Source organism: Ptychodera flava (assembly GCF_041260155.1).
Source record: "Ptychodera flava strain L36383 chromosome 23 unlocalized genomic scaffold, AS_Pfla_20210202 Scaffold_23__1_contigs__length_28996876_pilon, whole genome shotgun sequence".
Taxonomy (NCBI): domain Eukaryota; kingdom Metazoa; phylum Hemichordata; class Enteropneusta; family Ptychoderidae; genus Ptychodera; species Ptychodera flava.
In genome coordinates, this window is record NW_027248277.1 from 2,399,979 (window position 1) to 2,420,047 (window position 20,069).

General features: G+C 36.8%; 1 protein-coding gene and 1 long non-coding RNA gene across 6 annotated transcripts in view; one reads left to right on the plus strand and one right to left on the minus strand.

The window, feature by feature from the left end:
• LOC139123485 (uncharacterized) overlaps positions 1 to 20,069 on the minus strand; it is a 71,186-nt gene that overhangs the window by 10,295 nt on the left and 40,822 nt on the right. The window contains exons 3-8 of one of the 4 annotated variants that reach the window (XR_011549689.1): positions 13,714 to 13,796; positions 13,334 to 13,416; positions 11,890 to 11,981; positions 11,185 to 11,241; positions 10,551 to 10,665; positions 2,112 to 2,176 (exon numbers count right to left, since the gene is read on the minus strand). This is a non-coding gene — a long non-coding RNA (uncharacterized lncRNA). Of the gene's footprint in view, positions 1 to 2,111; positions 2,177 to 10,550; positions 10,666 to 11,184; positions 11,242 to 11,889; positions 11,982 to 13,333; positions 13,417 to 13,713; positions 13,797 to 20,069 lie in introns of those variants that run through there. The other 3 variants (XR_011549688.1, XR_011549691.1, XR_011549690.1) reach the window with 3 other exon arrangements.
• LOC139123459 (putative autophagy-related protein 11) lies at positions 1,012 to 18,513 on the plus strand. Of its 2 annotated transcripts, XM_070689604.1 has the most exons (7): positions 1,012 to 2,700; positions 2,886 to 3,731; positions 3,979 to 4,446; positions 4,871 to 4,950; positions 6,413 to 6,491; positions 7,196 to 7,489; positions 15,863 to 18,513. In XM_070689604.1, the coding sequence occupies exons 2-7, from the start codon at positions 2,945 to 2,947 to the stop codon at positions 16,630 to 16,632; spliced, it is 2,478 nt and encodes an 825-aa protein (XP_070545705.1). In that variant the 5' UTR covers positions 1,012 to 2,700; positions 2,886 to 2,944; the 3' UTR covers positions 16,633 to 18,513. The 2 variants fall into 2 exon arrangements, with proteins under 2 accessions (XP_070545705.1, XP_070545707.1); XM_070689606.1 differs by lacking the exon at positions 1,012 to 2,700 and having other exon boundaries at positions 2,873 to 3,731.

The following is a 20,069-nucleotide window of genomic DNA, read 5'->3' on the forward strand; positions in this document are numbered from 1 at the left end:
TATTCAAAATTCCCAAAACTGACTCTAAATATATCAACTTAGTCCTGGTGTAAGAAAATTCGCAGAAAATAGTGCGAGAGTCGGACTTCTTGGTCACAATGTGTGACGCATAGGTCGTTTACACAAATCGTCGATTTTCTCAGTTCCGTTTTTGGCAGTGCGTACATTATTCAAATAAGTATAAGTCGGCGGCGCCTGGACAGACTAGCCTGATTTTTCACCTGTGGACAGTGAATGAATATATCTGAAAGACCGTGTCTCAGATTTCCGATAAAGGGCCTGGAAGTGAAATATCCTGACAAACGTGAACAAAGGCCGATAATTTATGCAAAAACGTCAAGTTGACACTTTGAAGGTGCATTGTGCGAAAACAAAAGCGAATTTCAAAAATCCGGGACACGGTTTTTTGCCCAGTATACCCAGCCGTCGATTGCCGTAAACAGATCACCAAGGCCGATTGAAGATTTGTACTTACACTTTTTTGGGTAGAAAAACTAAAAAACACGCGTTTTTGAGTAAAACAGCCGTATGGGCACTGTTTTTAAAAAACTAACAAATTTTCTGAACTCTTCGGTGACCGAGCAGATAAAATAAGATAAGTACCAAATGTCGGGTGTGTGACCACGTCTTCTTTGTGAAAATGAGGATTGAAAATAAGTGACAATGAACCCGAGTCGCTACCTTAACATAGCTGTCATACTTGGAACTCTTATTGGCACAGTCAATTATCCTTTGTTTCTTTGCTGTTCTACTGACGATTAACTGTGTTGAAAACCAGGATTCATCCAAAACTGTAGATATTGGATGACAAAATGTATGTAAATACACACATTGGCACATTGCAGCTCTAATACAAATCAATTAAAAATTGGAGATGAACTAGTACTTCATTCCACTATATTTGTGAAACATGTATGACTTTCAATTGCCAATTTCAAAAACAAAATCATAATACAAAACAATATACATATTTCCTACACTATGCCTCAACTTACATTTTCATTCCTCCAGAGACAATGGAAAACACACTCTCTGAAGCACTGCTTGTATCAACATCATGGAATACAGCATCAGATGACCTGACATCACCACCAACTAGAACACTAGTCAAATATTTCTGTGAAAAAACGCTGAAATCTGATGAAGTTTCTAAACTCTACTGTACTGTCCTTGATGTTGAAGTCAGTAAAGACCATAAGAAAGATGCAGAGAGCGTTGGAGTTACTTTGATTCCAGCTACAAGATGTAAATGGTCAGATCCTGTAGAAGACCCACCTGCAACAACCTGGTTACTCCACCACGACAAATACTACCAGGGGCTGAAGAAGTTCCAGCATATAAAACATGTGGTCAGCTTTTCTCCCAAGACAAAGAATGCAGCAGCTGCTATCCATGAAAGTCTTTTCCCCTCAGCTCAGCTCCACCAAATATCTGTACCAACTCCTTCTGGTTTACTATTTGCATTTGATGCCTGGAGCAGATCCGCCTGCGGTCTGACTGGATATCACAGAGCTATAATTCAGGATATCTTGAGAAGGAAGGCAAAAGGAGAAGAACAATATCTCAAAGCATACTCCACTGTGGTTGATGTAGAACTCAGTGCAGATCAAATAGAAGATGCTGAGAAGTGTGGTGTTACCTTGATAAAAGCACAGATAAAGAATGGAGTTGATGAGATGCCTAAAGTGGAATGGCTGGTAAACCATGAAAGTTACTTCCCTGATCTAGGAAAGTTAGAAAATATCAAGTATGTGGTTGGATATGCTCCAAAAACTGGATGGGGCTGCTGTAGAAATACGGAAGAAACTGTTCCCTTTTGCAAAGCTGGTGTTGATCAACCATGCATGTGAGGAACAAAACTGTCTCTTAGTAAAGGGGGAATTTTCGGATTTGGAAGAGAAGATGTTACGGATGGCAAGTCATGCTGACATACTGTTTTCCATTGGTCCTAACATACATGACTACTTCAAAAATGCATACAGAGCTGAGATTGGTGGTAGGAAACTGTCTGACATTCCTCACAAAGAAATTCTTCCAAAACCTAGACAGCAATATTTTAATAATGAAAGACCAGAGACTGATATAGAAATTGATGAACATAGCATAGTAACATATGGTCAGCTGAACACAGAGGAAGCCTTGAAAAGATGTGACTCAATAGCAGCTTCCATTGGATCTGCAGCAAACAAATATAAAGATTTAGGTAAACAGCCATTTCGATGGAAGATACATGGAGTGTCTGAACAGGCATACAAGAAAACAAAGAACTTCCTAGATGAAAAACTTCAAAGTAACCATGTCGTGACAAAGCCCTATGAACACATTTCAGCAGGAACACTGTTACAATCTCTCCAACAATCTGACCTTTGCCTTCCTCCACCATGCTACACTGACTACAGTTTTGAAGGCTTGGAAGCAATGGCAGCTGGTCTACCAACAGCAGTCCAGGGTAAATCTCATATTGCTGGCATGATTCAAACACACTTTGAAAAACACAAGGATTACTGTGTTGTAAGGTATGGGTCAGAAGAGCTGACTTCTAAGATAATTAAAATGTAAGAGATCACAAGCTAGTAGTCAAGCAGGCAAAACTGCTGAAAAAAGACTTAGCAAAGAGTGAGGCTGTGACAGAAAGCTTCGCCAGGTTTGCGTCATCATTGACTGATGAAGGCACAGAAGCACAAAACAATGAAAAAAATGGTAAGTTTGCCCTAATTGTTTACAGATTTACTGTTTATAGCACAATTTACGCATAAAGTCAAAATGAATAATGTTGTTGCATAATGAACAAACACTTCACAAACAAGTGACAACACAGTTAACTTATATAGCATCTCAATTACATGTCCAGAAACTAACAAAAACCATTCTTGATTTATGTGCAGGTAAAACTGAAAAAGAAAAAAGACAAGAAAAGGAGTTGCGTCAGACTCAATCAGCAATAATGCCATTTACGGAAGATTTCAACACTACAGGAACTAAAGAATTGCTACCTCATTTATCAGTGAACAATGACAAAGACATTCAAGAGAGTCCTACATCAGAACAACCTGGGATGTCAGTCACAGAAGATGTGGGGACTACGGAAACCGCAGCAGCAGATGTTAACACTTCAGACAACACGGCAGTGCTACCAAAGGTCGCTGTCAAAGAAGACACAGATACTACAGAAATCAAAGCAGTGCAACCTGGGATCTCAACAGCCACAGAAGTTATGAAAACTACAGATACAACAGCAGAGTTGAAAGACTCTGAAAAACCCACAGCTACAGTGCATCCTGGGATGTCATGCACAGAAGATATGTATACTACAGAATGTACAGCAATGCAATCTGGGATATCAGCCACAAGTGTAGATACGACAAAACCCATGAGAATTCAACATGAGAATATGGAAACAGAGGAGGAAACTGATAAATCTGATGATATCACACAAGTTCAGATTACTGAAGATGAAGACAGTGACAGAACCTCTCAAAGAGTAGTAATATCCAGGCATAGATACAATAGAAAAACAAAGGACAAATATAATGATACGAAACATACACATCCTAAGATGTTCAAGAAGAAAGACAGGATGAGTAGGAAAAGAAAATCATCAGGATTTGAAAAGTCTGGACAAAAAGAGAGTGAAGTCGTTCACCACAAAATACAGAGAACAGGAAGAATCAGCAGAAACCCTGGAACACCACCACCATCACCACAGTCAATTGCAACAGGATGTGACAGAGGTATGTAATATTTTATATTTCATGGTTTACAAAATAATATCTAAAGCCGTACTGTGTAAATAATGTATCCATGTTAAACACAGTAAAGTGCATACCATTCAAAATGTTTGAAGTAAAACTTTTTGTGATTGTTGGCTTTACTCTCTCACTATTGAGAAGTCATGTCATTGGCAGATATTTAAAAACCAGACAAACATTTGTATTCATCCACTATAATGCATACATTTCTCCTCATTACATTGTTTAGATTCTTGTGATTTTATGGTGCATATTGGGCTAAATGAGGAATCCTATGTACAGCAGATGAGAGATCTTGATAATCAGCGCCAAACAAGAAGTGTCAGGGAGAAAAAGAAGAAATTGAAAGCTGCCTGGGAAAAGTGCAAGGCACAACATGACGAGACTACAAATGAGGTGATTACTAATGAAGAAAGCCAACAGAGAGTAGACTACAATTGTAGAAAGCACTTCGGTAATGTCAAATCAAAAGGCAACAAAAAATGTTCGTTAGCTATCCACCTGGACATACCTACCATGTATAACTTGTACAGATTAGAACACACATGTCTATCTGGTAGTTTTCCTGACTCATTTGAACCACTATTGATAACTGATAAGATGAGAGAGGAGGCTGACAAAGTTGGATTACAACTTAAGTTGAAAGCAACATATGACCAAGCCAGATTTGATGAACTGGAACTGTTCTTCATAAATAGTAAGTTTACAGTGTGTCTGGTGATGTTCCTTATATAAGTAGTGTAACTACTGAACTTGATCATACACCTGAAGTTTTTGAATGTTTTATCTGAAGATGTTAACTTCTGGTTGTCAGGTAACTTTGAGCTAGTATATTTTGAATGTAGGCAAAGGGTCTCACAAGCTTTGGATATACACTCACAATGCAAAAGTGAACTGGTGTCATTCCTACATTAATTTCAAATTCAATTTTGTGGTTGAAAATTGATTAACCCTTTGCACCCTGACCCCTGGTACTCTATGCTCTATGATGTCATCGGACATTTATGTCCCAGCCGGGTTCAAAGGGTTAACCTAAAACAATTACCCACCTTGGATATTTGCGTTGTAGTAAACTCTGAACAGCAGTTTGCCTGAACAGCTTGTAAATTTTTGTCATTCAGGAGATGGTGGTGGACTTAAACCGGTCAAAGTCTATGATGATGTCATTGAAGGAAAGGATGCTGAAGAGATACACATTGATGTAAGTTTTTATCATTCGATATGACCTTGGCCCTTACAGAAGAAGTGACCACAAAATTCAAAAAATATACCATCACTGTAGCTGCAGAGAATTTGCAATACCTACCACACATTAGCATAGAAAGGCAAATTATGATACCATTAAGGATGTACGATCGGAATAAGTAAAAGTAATGTCAATTTTTTCAAATGGGGTTTTTTGAATACCTACATATGAGAGTAGTCCAAAAGTGGGAAAAAAAGACGGGGTCACCGCGCTTCCTTTTTTCAAAAGGACATTAAAAATTCACGGATTTTCACAAAATCACTAAAAATCAATAAAACAGGTCATCATTTTTATATTTATATCATGATTGCATTTTTCACGTTTACACTGTAAAAGAACAAACAATTATAAATTTAAGCTACTTTGAAGATTTTACTTACATTAAAATTGAGTTAAAAAGTCACTTTTTTAACCAAAATTGCAACAAATATGCCCAAAATTTTAGGAATGGGAGAGGGTAATTTATCAATTATTGATAGTTTCTACTAATATCAATTTTCTCAAACTTTGCTAAATAATAGCTCTTTTTGTGAATTTTTCAAAAACCACATTTTGTTTAGTAGGTCACGCAGCTCAATTTTTCACAATTTTGCAAAATGTAACTTAAATTTATACGTTCGTGCGATACACCATGCTCCCCCAGATTCGTCGCGCGAGGGTGCTCTTCAAATGCTGCTGACCTGCAGTGGCCTTGTCCAGGCTTTGTCATGATTTAAGCCTACCTGTAAACTTTAATGAGCAGAAAATGACAGAACAAAGGAAACACTTTCAGGTTCTTCTATTGTTTAGAGTCTATATATTAATACAGCATACAAAAAATCACACAAGAGCAGTAGAGCAATTAGGCTAAACTACGTAGAGCCAGAAGGCCATGAATCATTCCCCCAATAAGCTTGCACGATGACAATCGTAAGGCAAGCCCACAACTGACACAAGTGTTAAGATTTTCAGCAAGTACACTCAAATCGACAATGCGACGGCCATTCTTCCATTCTCCGGTAGGTCTACTAGCGACACTATCATTGGGATTGTAATACTCGTCTTTGTCATTATCCACTACCTCCTCTTGTATAGCGAATCGTACGTCACACTTCTGACTTACGCTTTACAGGCTATGGTCATGTTGCATTTTTTTATCTCTCCGCTGAATTCTCGTACCTTCCAGCGTGTTTTAATTGAGGCCACGCTGAACATTTTCTCGTCGGGATTTTTCTCCACAAGACAGAAATTCTCCTTTACCTGCAGACGACATTTTGTACAATGCAAAAACGTTTGGAACGTCACTATGCGCGCGTGGTTACTATGGATACATATCTGCGCGGAAATCTGCGCAGTATGCTAATATTTTTCCGATCGTACATCCTTAAACCAATGAAACAACACTAACCCTGTTGTACTTTGACATTATCAATTTCAGGATGACGACACTGGTCAGAAATCTGAAACTGTAGTCACAAGAAGAGTTGACAGTGGTTCTCAGACTGAACAAAGACAATGTAAGTAACTGAAAATTAATTTGTTTTATTTTTCATTAAGAGCTCCTGATATTCAGATGCAAATTAATAAAATTGACATCCTGATTACCAGTAGTTTGAATAATTGTTTGCTGAGGAGTGTACCATTCATGGTTGATGATTCCCCACATATCCCACAATGCATGTGTAATCTGTTGCCACACTACCTCTCACCCTAGATATCCACAGTTCTGTTTAAGATAAAATTCTCCTCTGGGACAGATATATTCAGACTCCAAACCCAGATTATATTTTGATCTAAATCACTTGTTGGGGCTCATTTTAAAGTCTTTGAGAAAGAAAAATTACAATGATTAAATTTTCTCCATAGAGTTATCACAGGGTGGTGGCTATTTTGAATTTCAAATATAGGTATATGTTGAGTAATTTGTTTGTTTAGTTCCAAACTTTGCTGAGGGATCCCTGATTTTTATTCTTGATTTAGTACGAGAATGATTCAAACTTTCATTCAGGAAAGTTTGAGCAAAATTTTAAGTATTCCTACTTTCAAGGCACACAATGAATTCATCCAATGACAGTGATCACTGAAAACACTAATGTAGTAAATATATTAGTCACTTAATTAAATAATTACACAATCACACATAATTACCGTCAATCAATACATACAGTGAAATGTTTAACATTTATGATGGTATAAATCTGTACATTTTTGTTGCTGTCAGCCACTGAAGATATCCAATCTAAATCTGAGATGGAAAGGAAAACTCTAGAATCTCAACTGAAGGAGGCAAAGAAAGAAAAGTCTACGTTGGAAGAGAGATGTAAGGAACTGACACAGAAGTTAGAGAGTACTGAGCAGTCATTGGTCAGTCAACGTATTGGGAACAAAGTGGAGAGAGAGAAATTACAGTCTGAACTTAAAGAGAACCAGAAGCTGGTCAAGGAACTCCAGGATAAAGTGAAGGAATTAGAACATGCATTGGAACTATCAAACCTGAAGAAATCAGGAGACAAAGGTACAGTGTCTTTGACTGTATGTCACAGATTAATTTGGATATCTTTGAATGCATCATTTGCTGAAGTAACTGACTGACTCTATGGGCGTCAATGAGTGTCTCCTGTTTGGTTGGCGCTAGTCAACACTTGGTGAAATTTGGCATGGCAAAACGTTTGCAATGACAAACAGCCACCTATCATTGCAGCAATAAATTAAGTTTCCAATGTTTTTACTTTCATTTTTCATCAAATAATCAAAGAACATCCTAAATAGTTTTGGAAATCTGAAAGTGTCGTCATTGTTGAATATCATTTCAATCTACAATAATTTTGATGATGTTTACTCAAATTTGTTTCTTTTTGGTAACATTAAACATTTGCATTATTCAAATTGATATTAATTTCACCATTTTGCTAATATATGTTATCAACTAAACTACATCCCAGTGAACACACTCAATAGCAATACATTCTATTGTTTTACTGACAAAACAGTGGAGTTTCCATCCCTATGAAAATGTCTCCTTCATCAAAATAGTGACATTCAATCCTTGTGAAAATGAATGCTTTTACAGTAATCCTGCTTTATTTGGGTGTTTATATGTCCCTTTGAACCTTGACCTCATTCTAACTTATCTTTAGATTTACAGCCTAGCAGTGGGTAAAAGTGACATAAAATCAGTTTTGTTACATCAGGTATTTTGTTCTCTGATTTATAAGAATACATGTAAGTAATTCCTCAAATATTATGTCATTAAGTCATCAGTGTAAACAAACTCTTATAACATGCACAAGCCAAGTTTGTAGTCTTTAAACATAAAATACAGGGATTTATTCTCTGGTCGTTATATAGGGGGGGGGTCGTATCCGTATTGACACCCCCCCTCCAATGAAAGTACCACAGATGAGCTCACCACCACTTGAACTTTCGACATCCAGAGTACTGCAAGAAGGGGAGTGCTCTCATCCACACCGCACACTGAGCCTCAAAAAGACATGTACTGAAATCAATATTTTCATAGACTGCGACAATAATAATCCAAACTATGGAAGTGTAAAAGTATTACACTAGTCTATTCCTAAGAAGTTACAATATTAAATAATGTTTGGAATCAACAAACTTGAAGCTTGTCACATTACCATGCCTTCCGTAAGCACTGCAGCCAATTTGGTACAGTCGGTGCGATATGTTACACAGTGTTTAATTTAACACGCCAAGATTCAGTTGATTTTCATTCTCTATTTTTAAAATTTGGTATGACTTTGCAGAAGGTACATGTTGTGTGAGGCCATCTGGCATTTGCTCAATAGACAGACGTAAGGGCCATGTTCCTCACTCACGTGACCTACTACTAGAAACGATTGACAACTCGACCACGGCGTAATTATATTACTCAAAAAGTAGTTCAGAAGTTTAAATGTATAGAATTGTTAAGGAAAACTCCTTTTCCTTTACAAACAACAATGAATTCTTGGCTTGTGAATGTGATTGTATTATATTGCCTTATATTTTTCTCCATTCAGCTCGGAAAATACTCGTGATGTAATAACCGTGTCACCACTCATCTTCGACTCATGGTGATCATTACATCACTCATATTTTCTTTCCCTGAAAGCAGAAAAAATTAGGCTATTAATTCAATTATCGGTATATCTCATTGAACAGTATGTGCCCGGATACAAATACAGATATCTAGAGTGATGCTTAGAGCAGTTCTAGATATCTAGAATTGCACCCTGCAACCAGTAAGATATCTAGAATTGCACCCTTAATTAGTTATTTATGAAGTTTGATCAGCAACACAGCTCAGTGAAGCAGAAAACTAGCTGACAATTCAGTTTAGGGGCTGTGTCAATACATTACTGATTGCAAATGTTGCATCCTTGGTCTGTTTCAAATTTGTTAAAAGTCCATGATGGGACCATTGAAAACTCCTAGATTTGCATCTAAGCACGGACAGGGTCCACTTTGCTCAAATTGAACTCTACTTCACCCTATTACACTGCAGTAACCTACATTGCACCTTAATTCAGTTGTTGTTTTGGTTTCGAGTTGTTGGCAGAGACCCACACATAAATGAATCTCAGTTGCAGAATGCTAATAAACTTAAAATCCTACAACCAGTTCCAGATGTCTGGAAATGCCGCCAACAACTATTTCAAGATATCTAAAATTGCATCCAGCAACCATGCGTTCACGGGGGGTTAGAGATCTAGACTTGTTCCACATAATGGACTCCCTGTTTGCTGTGTCATAGATTCATTTTGTACCTTACATTATCTTCTTCTAAGACATACAAATCACTCCCTTAGATGCTGCGCTGTAAACCTCCAACTGGATGATGTCCCGGGCCTATATTCATGCAAATAAGATGACCCAGGCCTATCCTCAATACTCAGTACATTTACATATCATGGCAGAAGGTGACCGCGGCCTATCCACAAATACATGTACACACTATGAAGATGATCCAGGCCTATTTTCAATACAAATGCATGTACACACTATGGAAGATGACCCAGGCCTATCCTCAATATAAATGCATGTACACACTATGGAAGATGACCCAGGCCTATTCTCAACACAAATGCATGTACACACTATGGAAGATGACCCAGGCCTATCCTCAATACAAATACATGTACACACTATGGAAGATGACCCAGGCCTATCCAGAACAGGTACACACTATTTGTATTGATCATAGGGCTAGGTCGTCTTCCATAATGTATACAGACATGTAGTATTCTATAGGCCTGAGTCATCTTCCATACTGTTTGCATTGTATGTGTTTGTGGATTGGCCTGGGTCATCTTCCATTACATGTATGCGTATTGTAGATAGGCCTTGGTCATCTCTTTGCGTGTACCGGTACACGTAGTTGTGGATAGGCCAGGGTCACCTTCTGCTATGATGTGTACATATACTGAGTAATTATATTATTGTGAATAGGCCTGTATCATCGTATTTGCAAAGGTCATAACAGTTGCATGAAGATAGGCCTGGGACATCATTCAGTTGAAGGTCTATGGTGCTGTCTGTAAGATAATGGCTGTTGCATGATGGGAAAATCTACTTACTTCAAAAACAATGTGTTTTGATTCAATCACCAAAGCTTTGACACAATGAGGTACTCAGGAAATCATCCGTTTAAGTCCTGGAAACTTTCACCGTTGTATCAGCCATGTGTCAAATCTACAAAACAATAGAAACATTATCAGTCCGGGTCATTTCCAAATTGATGATGCTACACCATAATTTTTTTTCCTATCATTAGCCAATCAGCGGCTGGCACACAATCAGTAAAAATTGACAGAAAAAGCTCCAGAATGTATTTTCTGGCAACTTCCACATGTGTCCATGGTTACGTAGGCCATAGTGTGCTGAACTCCATCTTGCTATATACTCCTCCGCTGCACTATTCACATAACTTTCTCGTGTATCATAGATCCGTGTCAAAAATATTGTCAGTTGTGAAAGAGAGGTTTTGCCAAAACACTTGGCCTTGCACATTTCATGGGAATATGGATGTAATTTGTGAACAAAACAATTAATCGCGGAGTATTCTGTCATAATCTCGAACAGCGACCACTCTGTCAACACACATTTTCAAAATCGTGTCTCATTTTCAGTCTGGCTCGGACAACCAAATCCCATATATTGCTTTGATGCCCGGACTCTCACCAGAAGTCCTGCTAAATATAAATCACGTACCTACACAGATTGTTCAGAAAATCCCACTTGCATCAGAGATGGCAGCTATTAAAAATTCTACATGAGAGAGATGAAGGAAATCAGGAAAGGGATGAATTGTAAATATCTTGGTTGCTGCTTTGCTTGATGGTCTTATTGTTTGACAAAGTGTACTTGGAGAACATACGATCATGTTCATCATGAAAGAAGTGCAAAGTTTTGGATTTTACGGCCTACAAGAAAGCTGAAAGTAACTGATAGTGATTAATACAATGCTTGCAAACCTGCAGTGACTGCAATCTTATTGATGATGTAATCCGGTTGGTGATTGGCTGATCATTGAAATAATATCATGGTGTAGCGTCACCAGTTTCAGAAATGACTGGGACTGATTATTAAACTGTAATCAAACTCCTTGTAAAATTTCTCACAAAAGTACTATGACTATTCAATACAGAAAAGATCTATGGATTTATTTATATCTATTTGAGATACTGATATCAGGAGTTTTTCTACTTCTGTGTTTAGTACATCAAAAACAATGACGTGTACAGTTGAACTGACACAGAAGCTACAAGTACTCCCTTGTTCCACAAAGTCAAACATATAAACTATGGTATTGACATGAATTGACTCAGTCCACCTTAAAATCATTGATGTCATGTCATGCCTGCATTCATGCCAGGAACAGTTATGTCTAGTACACTGTAATTTTGATGTACTCACCTCTGAACTTTTAACATCACAGACCAAGACGGGATATTGTCATTTGAAGACATGCAGACTAAGTTCACTGTGGCATTCTGTATCAACAAAGTCTGACAGGAAAAATGTAAAGAAACATTATAGTGTCATAGTACCTGGTACTCCATTTTATCAGAATTGATGGACTTATGGATAGATCTGTGAGCAGAGTGCACATTGCAGCTTTCATTGAAGGTGTTAAAGTGTCTTCTGTTTTGTAGATTTGTTACACCATTCAGAGCTGATTGTATGCATCAGTTGTTTACATTTGTCAGAACACCATGGTTACCAGTAGACCACTGACACTGACAAAGGATGTTTTAAACTGGACAAGTATCATTTTGTCAAGGTGTAACAAACTTACAAGAAAGAAGTCACTTTGAGTCCTTCTACTACAGCTGTAATGAACACACTGACTGCAGGAAAGTTACTGTATAAATTAAAAATCATTATTACATGTATCAATTCTGATCACATGGGAACACAGTCTAATTGATACTACCATGTGTTGAATTTCATACATACTGTATCTGCCTTGTTAATCAATTATCCTGTCTTTGTTATGAACAGTAATCAGCTGTAGGAAGAATTTTGTACAAACCCATTTTATTGGAATTGATGCATTCTGGGACAGACCTGAGGTCAGAGTGCACATTTCATAAAATAAATGGACTATTTCATGGTTTATCAAAATTTCATGACATATCACTTAATTTTTCAGCAATAGCATGTGATTCAATTTCCCTTTCACTACAGGTTTGAAAATAAAACAGAGTAGCTGTCTTGAGAGAGGGAGACATTTTACTGTGAGGTGACTTCACAGCAATTTTAAACCTTTTCCTGCCAGACAGTAATAACTGTATCACTTCCCCATCAGCCGAATCAGTAAAAAGCGGTATTGAGCCAAAACATGACGTATTTTCACCCACTTGGCTTGGTATGTTATAGCATCTTTTGTCCAAAACAAATCAACTTTACAGTATTATGTTTTCAACAGCCTTCAAATGTACAGTATTATGTTAAAATACATCATATGGAATATGTTGTGTTTCATTAATTTTAACTATCTTGACCTGGTGGTGAAATATGGACTTGGCAGGAAAAGGGTTAAAGTTAACGATAGGAATGCTGGAATTATGAAGCATTTACCACCGTGATAAAAAAAACAAATTGATGATGAGGGTCTGTAAATTTAACAGAGACGGGTCCAGAGTGAATCTGAGGGAATTGTCATGTTTGTATCATGTGTTCTGTTACACTTCAAAACACAAGCTGCTACAATCTACTCTGCTATTAAACTGTGATGAAGCATATCAACACTATAATCACTGCCCCTCATGGTTGACATTGAACCGTGTGTTTAATGCAAACACTGCTACTATTAAGGACAAGTGACTGAACTGGGATAGTGTTTGTCAACTCTCACCTGTGAACTTTGACCTTGTTGCATGTACTGCAGTGATCATTCTTTGACATCTTTTAAATCCTCACCATTTCATTCAATTATTGCTGGTATAATAAAATACAAAAATTGTAAAATCCCGTAATCTAAACATTTAATTGATGATGTTATCTGTGAATTTAACAGAGACAGGTCCAGAGTTGAATCTGAGGGAATTGTCATGCTTGCATCATGTGTTGTGTTACACTTCAAAACACAAGCTGTTACAATGCACTATGCTATAAACCCTGTGTTGAAGCATATCAACACTCAATGACTGTCCATCTTCCTGTTGGAATCTGTGTTGAATATAAACACTACTAGGACAAGTGACCAAACTAGGAAAGTGTTTGTCAAACTCTCACCTCTGAACTTTGACCTCATTGCATGTACTGCAGTGATCACTCTTTGACATCTTGTAAACTTTCACCATTTCATCCAATTATCGCTGGTAGAATAAAAGAAAACAACATGTTAAAATTTAGAAATCTATACTGCCAAATCTAGGAATAGTTTAACATTTCCATATGATGTGAATCTATATTAATCTGTAAAATTCTTACATAGAAACAAATTCCATGATTTCTAATATCTTTACAAAGTGGATTAATACACGTAGGCAGAGAGTGGCAACCATTTTATTTTGTTTTGAAAATGTAAGTCAGTGACACTCTAAAACTGATGACATTTATTGTGCATATCACAATGTTTATTATAAAAATAAGGCTCAGATGATATTTTACAGTAAAATCAACCAGGATGGAGAGATATTGGCAAGGGTATATGATAATAGTGTTTATGTCAAATAACTTAAAAAATGGTTCACATCTAATATTGAAAATCACCAATAGACATTCAGAAGAAACAGTTACTGACCACTAGACTGTCTTCACAATATATTTAAAAGATCTCTAAAACTCTCACGCCAAACTTTGGTAACATTACTACTGTCTACTAGTAAAGCTGTATTATGTACAGTTCTGGTGAAAATGACAAGAAAATTCCAAGAAAATCGACTTCAAACTCACAAATGTCTTGTGAAACATCAAAAGTTATGAAAAGAAAATGATAATTTTTTGGTTACAATCATCAAACTGTTGCTATGGATACAATCAGACATTCAATGATTGTGTTAATTCATTGAGTTATCATTTTGAATTTTACAAAAGTACAGCTTTTAACAAAAAAATTCATTTTGTTTTGAACTAGAGAAAGGTTACAAGGAAATGAGAAATTTTATACAAATAGAATAAACGCTGTCGCTATGGTTACCAGTAGCACACAAGTGTCTTAATGGATTAGCATACGATTAAAAGTTTACTTCAGTCTTTCAAGTTTTGTAAAAGAATTTTTATGATATTATGACCTCTGAAGAAGTTATGAAGAAAAGCAAATTTTGAATATTATGTTGCCATGGTTACTTGTTGGCATCATTGTACTAATTTTTCTATGTATAGAACAAAATCTTGGTCAAAATGACCAGAAAATTCCAACAGACAAAGTCACTCCAACTTAGTAACATCTATATTCATTCACACTTAGAAACCTCCAGTAAAACACTTGAGAATTTCCACTGTATGTCTATAAATTCAAACATAGTCGACAAAATAAGAATTTTTAAACAATAGTAATAAAACATTGCCATGGATACCAGCCATACATTCTCTGAGTCTTTCCATTTATTGAGAATCATTGAAAAGTGAACTACAGTGTGTAAATATTTCCTGGAGAATTTTTATTTAAATTGCACAACATACATGTATTACTGGGAAAAGATAATTTTGAGGAAATGAAATAAAATATGTTGCCATGGTGATTAATAACGCTCAAATATAGTAATGCATTGATAGAAAATAAGCAAGTGTGTATAAGCTTTTAAACTTTTGTGAAAAAATTTCAGGGTAATTCAACAGATAATTATGAAGAAAAGCAAATTATTAACATTTACGTTGCCATGGTTACTTGTTATGCATAACTTTACTTATGTATTGATGCATAATAAACAAGCTTATGTCAGTCTGTAAACTTTTGCGAAAAAATTTTCAATCTACTTCATAAAATACAAAAGTTACAGAAAAAAAAAACGTTTTTAGCCATTGTCATAAAAAATGTTGCCATGGTTACAGTAATTAGTGAATGAATTCATTTTTTGGTTCACGATAGTTACATCTTTGAAAATAATGAAATGTACTCAATGCAAAGAATTTTGAATTTAGCATGCTAAGCTAAAATTCATGACAAAATACACTTGTACAAAATACACAATGTACTTATTTTGCCTATTTCTGCTGAAAATGTTGCCATGGTAAATTTGCAAAATGACCAATAATTGTGAGAATTTTCAAAAATAATATTATATTTTACCTAAAGGATTTATGTGAGTTTTCAAAAAATTCTGGGGCAGTGAAAACTTTATAAGAACTAATTATATTTCTTTTTAAAGCAGAACAAAAAGTAAGCTGTGTATAGCAATGTACACACTAATTTCCACAAATTTGACCTTTGACCTTTCAGGTGACTGGTCAATGACATTGGTCGATGGTCAATATAAAGACCAAGAACAACAGTTCAAGAGTCCAGGAGGTTTAGCCTTTCACTGTAATAAACTTGTGGTGTGTGACAGTGGTAACAATATTGTACAGATATTGAACAAAGATTATACCTGTGACAAAGTCATAGGAAGCTTTGATGGTCAGTTTGCAAAGCCATTCCGGCCACTGAGTGTAGCCATCTCACATTTCAACCACTATTTCATACTTGATGATGAAAATAAACAAATTGTTGTTTGTGATGAAAATGGTAAAATTATCAAAATAATTACTCTACCTGAAAACACTGAAGAAGTCTTTGACATAGCTCTGATGGATGACTTTGTTTTGGTCACTTTGAGTTTGACCTCTCTGGACACCAGTGTGAGACCTGAGGACAGAGGTGATAGACTGGTCAAGTACACACAGAGTGGAGAATATCTAGCAGAAGTCAATGGTCAAATTAGAGGCCAAGGACAATTCTACAGGCCGGTGTCTGTGGTTGTAAACAGCAACAATGTCATCATGGTTTATGACACTGGCAATGGATGCATCAAGTGTTTTGACAGCGACCTGAATTTTTTACATCAATTCGGACAAAGTCAGCTATCAGAGAGGATTCTGGGATACTATGGATACATTGCTGTGGATGAAGATGATAATGTTTATGTTTGTAACTACTACTTTGATAGAATCCATAAATATCGATGTGATGGAAAGTGGATCTGTAATCTGTTGGAAGGTAATGTGAGATGACCCTGGTACATTGCAGTCATGGGTGATAAAATTGGTGTTGTAGAGTTAGGCAGAGACCAAATCAAAGTATTTTCCAAGTAGATAAAATACACCAACATGAAGTGTATGTCTACATGACATCAAAATGTCAGAATTTGGAGGAATTTTTTGAAAGGAATAATTTTGTGAGCGTTGAAGTTTGAACGCATTGCATTGACTTGACTGCATTGTTGACAAGGATGTCATGGCAACAAGTTGATTGCAAGGTTATTTTTACAAATTTAGAAATATAGTTGTTGACAAAAATTGTGATTTTTGTCAGTCGATTCATCTCAGGGATGTTAGAAATCCAAAACGGAGATGTTTTGTGGATTTATCATCAACAATTTTGACCAATTTTGTCATGGAGGTATTTGACTGCCGTTGTACACAGCATACCCCAATGACAACATTGGTCAAAAATGTTTGTTTATATTTAAATATTGGCGTTATTTTTCATTTTAAAATTGAAATTTTGGATCGGACAATCTTAGAGATGCAGTCGCTCACTTCCTTTGTATACCGGTGAAACAATCTTGCAAATTTTGTGAAATTTTCGCTGAAAATTTTGATCAATTTTGACAAGGGGTAGTCTACAGGCAATAGTACAGATACACCTTCCATCACATCGCCATAAATATCGGGCGGAATATCAATTGTGTGTGCAAAATAAGATGAGATAAAATACCTGCATATCTGATGATGTTAATTTTGTTGAAATCTGTCGATATTTCCATCCGATGGAGGAAGATTACTCCGATTTATGGTTTATAAACAACGACTTCAAACTAAGCAATCACCGCCATTCTAAGTTCAAGAACTACGTTGAGGGCGTTGTATCCAGGTCGATCTCACTTTGTTGAGAGGGGCACGCGAGTGGGGTCAACTCAGGGCATTTATTCGTTGTACCGATTGTACATACTTTTATAGAGTAGTTTTAGAATATTCACAATGCTTTCGTGTGTTTTTTGTCTACTTTTATTGTAAATAGTGACTCTAGACAGATCTTACATTGAGAATTATCGATGGTCATGAGAAAAGTGGTTGCTGCTGTATGAAATTACAATAGTGTCGAGAAACATTGTATCAAAATTTAGACCAGTAACTAAGGACGCTTACATCACAGACGTTGACGTGTGTGAGATGTAAACAAACATGAAATGTGACACCAGCGTTGATCACGATTTTATGGCATTGTCGTTTATTTCTCGTGACGTTCATGAGAATAAACCTTTGTTTTAGATTTCAATCCAACTTTTACCAACACGTACAGGAATAGGTAAGCGTCACCTCGTGATTTCGATATCTACAACAGCCATGTGATGATATTCTACTTTTATCTATACTGACTGTAGCATCAAGTTTTGATCTGAAAATAAAAGATATATTTTATACTCTCCTACAAATTTCACAAAGAGATATTTATATCGTTTATATTTCTTCAGATTTCTTCAGACATTTGTTGGCAAGTTACAAAACCATATGAAAATATTTCCATTGTTGTTATGTTTACTGATGGAAATCAAGGTATCAACAATCTAAAGATGCGGGATGTTTGAAAATTATTGCATAGACTAACTGTTCAGTAGATCCATCTGTAAGCCCGTACAATTTGAAATGTATTTTGACAACTAGAGAGTTTAATGTATCTTGTAAATTTTGCAGTGTTGTGTTGGACCAGTACTGCAGTGTAGTAGTGGCGATATTTTGTCTAGGGGAAGTCATTCATAATCTTACAAAATAATGGATGTAAACTAAGAGTGGTTTATTTTGAGTATGTTCAGATTTTAATTTTTATACATCTATGTACAAATGTCAATTTTAAACGATCTGAAATAAAAGTCAAATAGTTCTAATCGTTAATGTTTTGTTATCGGCATGTTTAATTTATCTGTTCCTTTTTGTTCCGGATAAAAATTGGCCAAATATTCCTGTACTCGCCATGATAAACACGTGTTGTTCCTCATCGTAGTGATGAGATCAGTGTATTAATTGGGGTCATATCAGGTTATTTGATTTCTACACACTGCGTACATGGGAAATCTCCCGCCACATTCTTGCAGAAACAATGACATAAAGTTGGTGAGACACTGTGGACGATGATTTTATAGTTGATAGCCATGGATTAGGCAGGAATATACCACTGAATTCTCCACACATGGTTTTGTTTTTGATATGGAATCGGGGACCATCAGTGTCGTAGGCATTTTTATAATGAGAAAGGGGCTTTGCAGTATTAACAAAACCATGGCATCTGGGCATGCATGTTTCATGACGGAGAGTAGAAGCAGGTCTGTACATGGTTGCATTCAAGAATGGTGGATCAGATTTTTGTTGTTAGATTTTATAATTTGACTTTCAATTGTGTCGTGATACCCAAGCTTATTTGTTTTGTACGTGAATTGTGTCCGTTTCATACGCTGAGTTGCGGTACCTAGATGAAACGCACTATATTTTGATACTGAGATACCGACACGCCAGTCAGCTCTGCTCTGGAGTGCTGGTACCGCGGTACCAACGGTATACCGGTAGTACTACTCACCGTTGTATGAAGTGAAGTTTATCTAGCGTCTAGACATTCTGATTGAAACCATGATTGACAGATGTAAAGTTACAATGTATACAAATTTACAAGTCCACGTGACTGACTCCAATTCTCTGATTGGTAGCTATGACTTACAGTGTATCAAAGTATCAAGTTGATGTGATTTATGAATGAATGTCAGAGCAAACGTGAACGATGCTGCGTAAACTGCTTCGAACGAAATTTTGCTCAGCGAATTCCTCTCGTGTGCGGCACGACTCGACTGAACATTTGTGTCTAGCTGACTCTGCTGTGACGGTTCGTTTACACACAAGATGAAATGTGATATTAGTCGAAAGGAAAGTTCGTTTGATGAACATACATACAAACTGTACATCGCGGCCGTCTCTGTTCTGACGTTTAATCGAAGGGTCACTTTGTAAATTATGACCTTCATTTGAAATTATAGACATCGTCTTTATATTTGACCACAAAGGTTCGCTTGCAACCATAATAAAGACGAATAACGCACGGTTCTAAACCTAGCTGCAATAATACTTTAGCCCTCGGGCCGAGCACCAGTTTCGCCTGTCGTGTTGACTGTGAAGCGCCGCGCGGCCTTGCTGCGAAAACGAGCCCTGCCACTCCTTGACGTGTTCTGCGAATCCGTAGCCTCTGCCACTCGGGTAGGTTGGTCTCCCCACTCCCAGCAGAACACGTCAAGGAGTGGCAGGGCTCATTTTCGTAGCAAGGCTCCAATGACCAACCTACCCGAGTGGCAGAGGCTACGGATTCGCAGCGCCGCGCGGCCCTACCACACGACAGAAGAAACTAGCGCACGGCCCGATGGCTACAAAATATTGCAGTATATATATCTACAGTACAAAGCATGAAT

What these genes read in the sequence shown, in the direction of transcription:
- LOC139123459 (XM_070689604.1), top strand. Translation starts at nt 2,945, where the DNA reads ATGCCATTTACGGAAGATTTCAACACTACAGGAACTAAAGAATTGCTA. An exon ending in TGCAACAGGATGTGACAGAG is followed by an intron (nt 3,732 to 3,978) that starts GTATGTAATATT and finishes TACATTGTTTAG; the next exon opens with ATTCTTGTGATTTTATGGTG. An exon ending in GGAACTGTTCTTCATAAATA is followed by an intron (nt 4,447 to 4,870) that starts GTAAGTTTACAG and finishes TTTGTCATTCAG; the next exon opens with GAGATGGTGGTGGACTTAAA.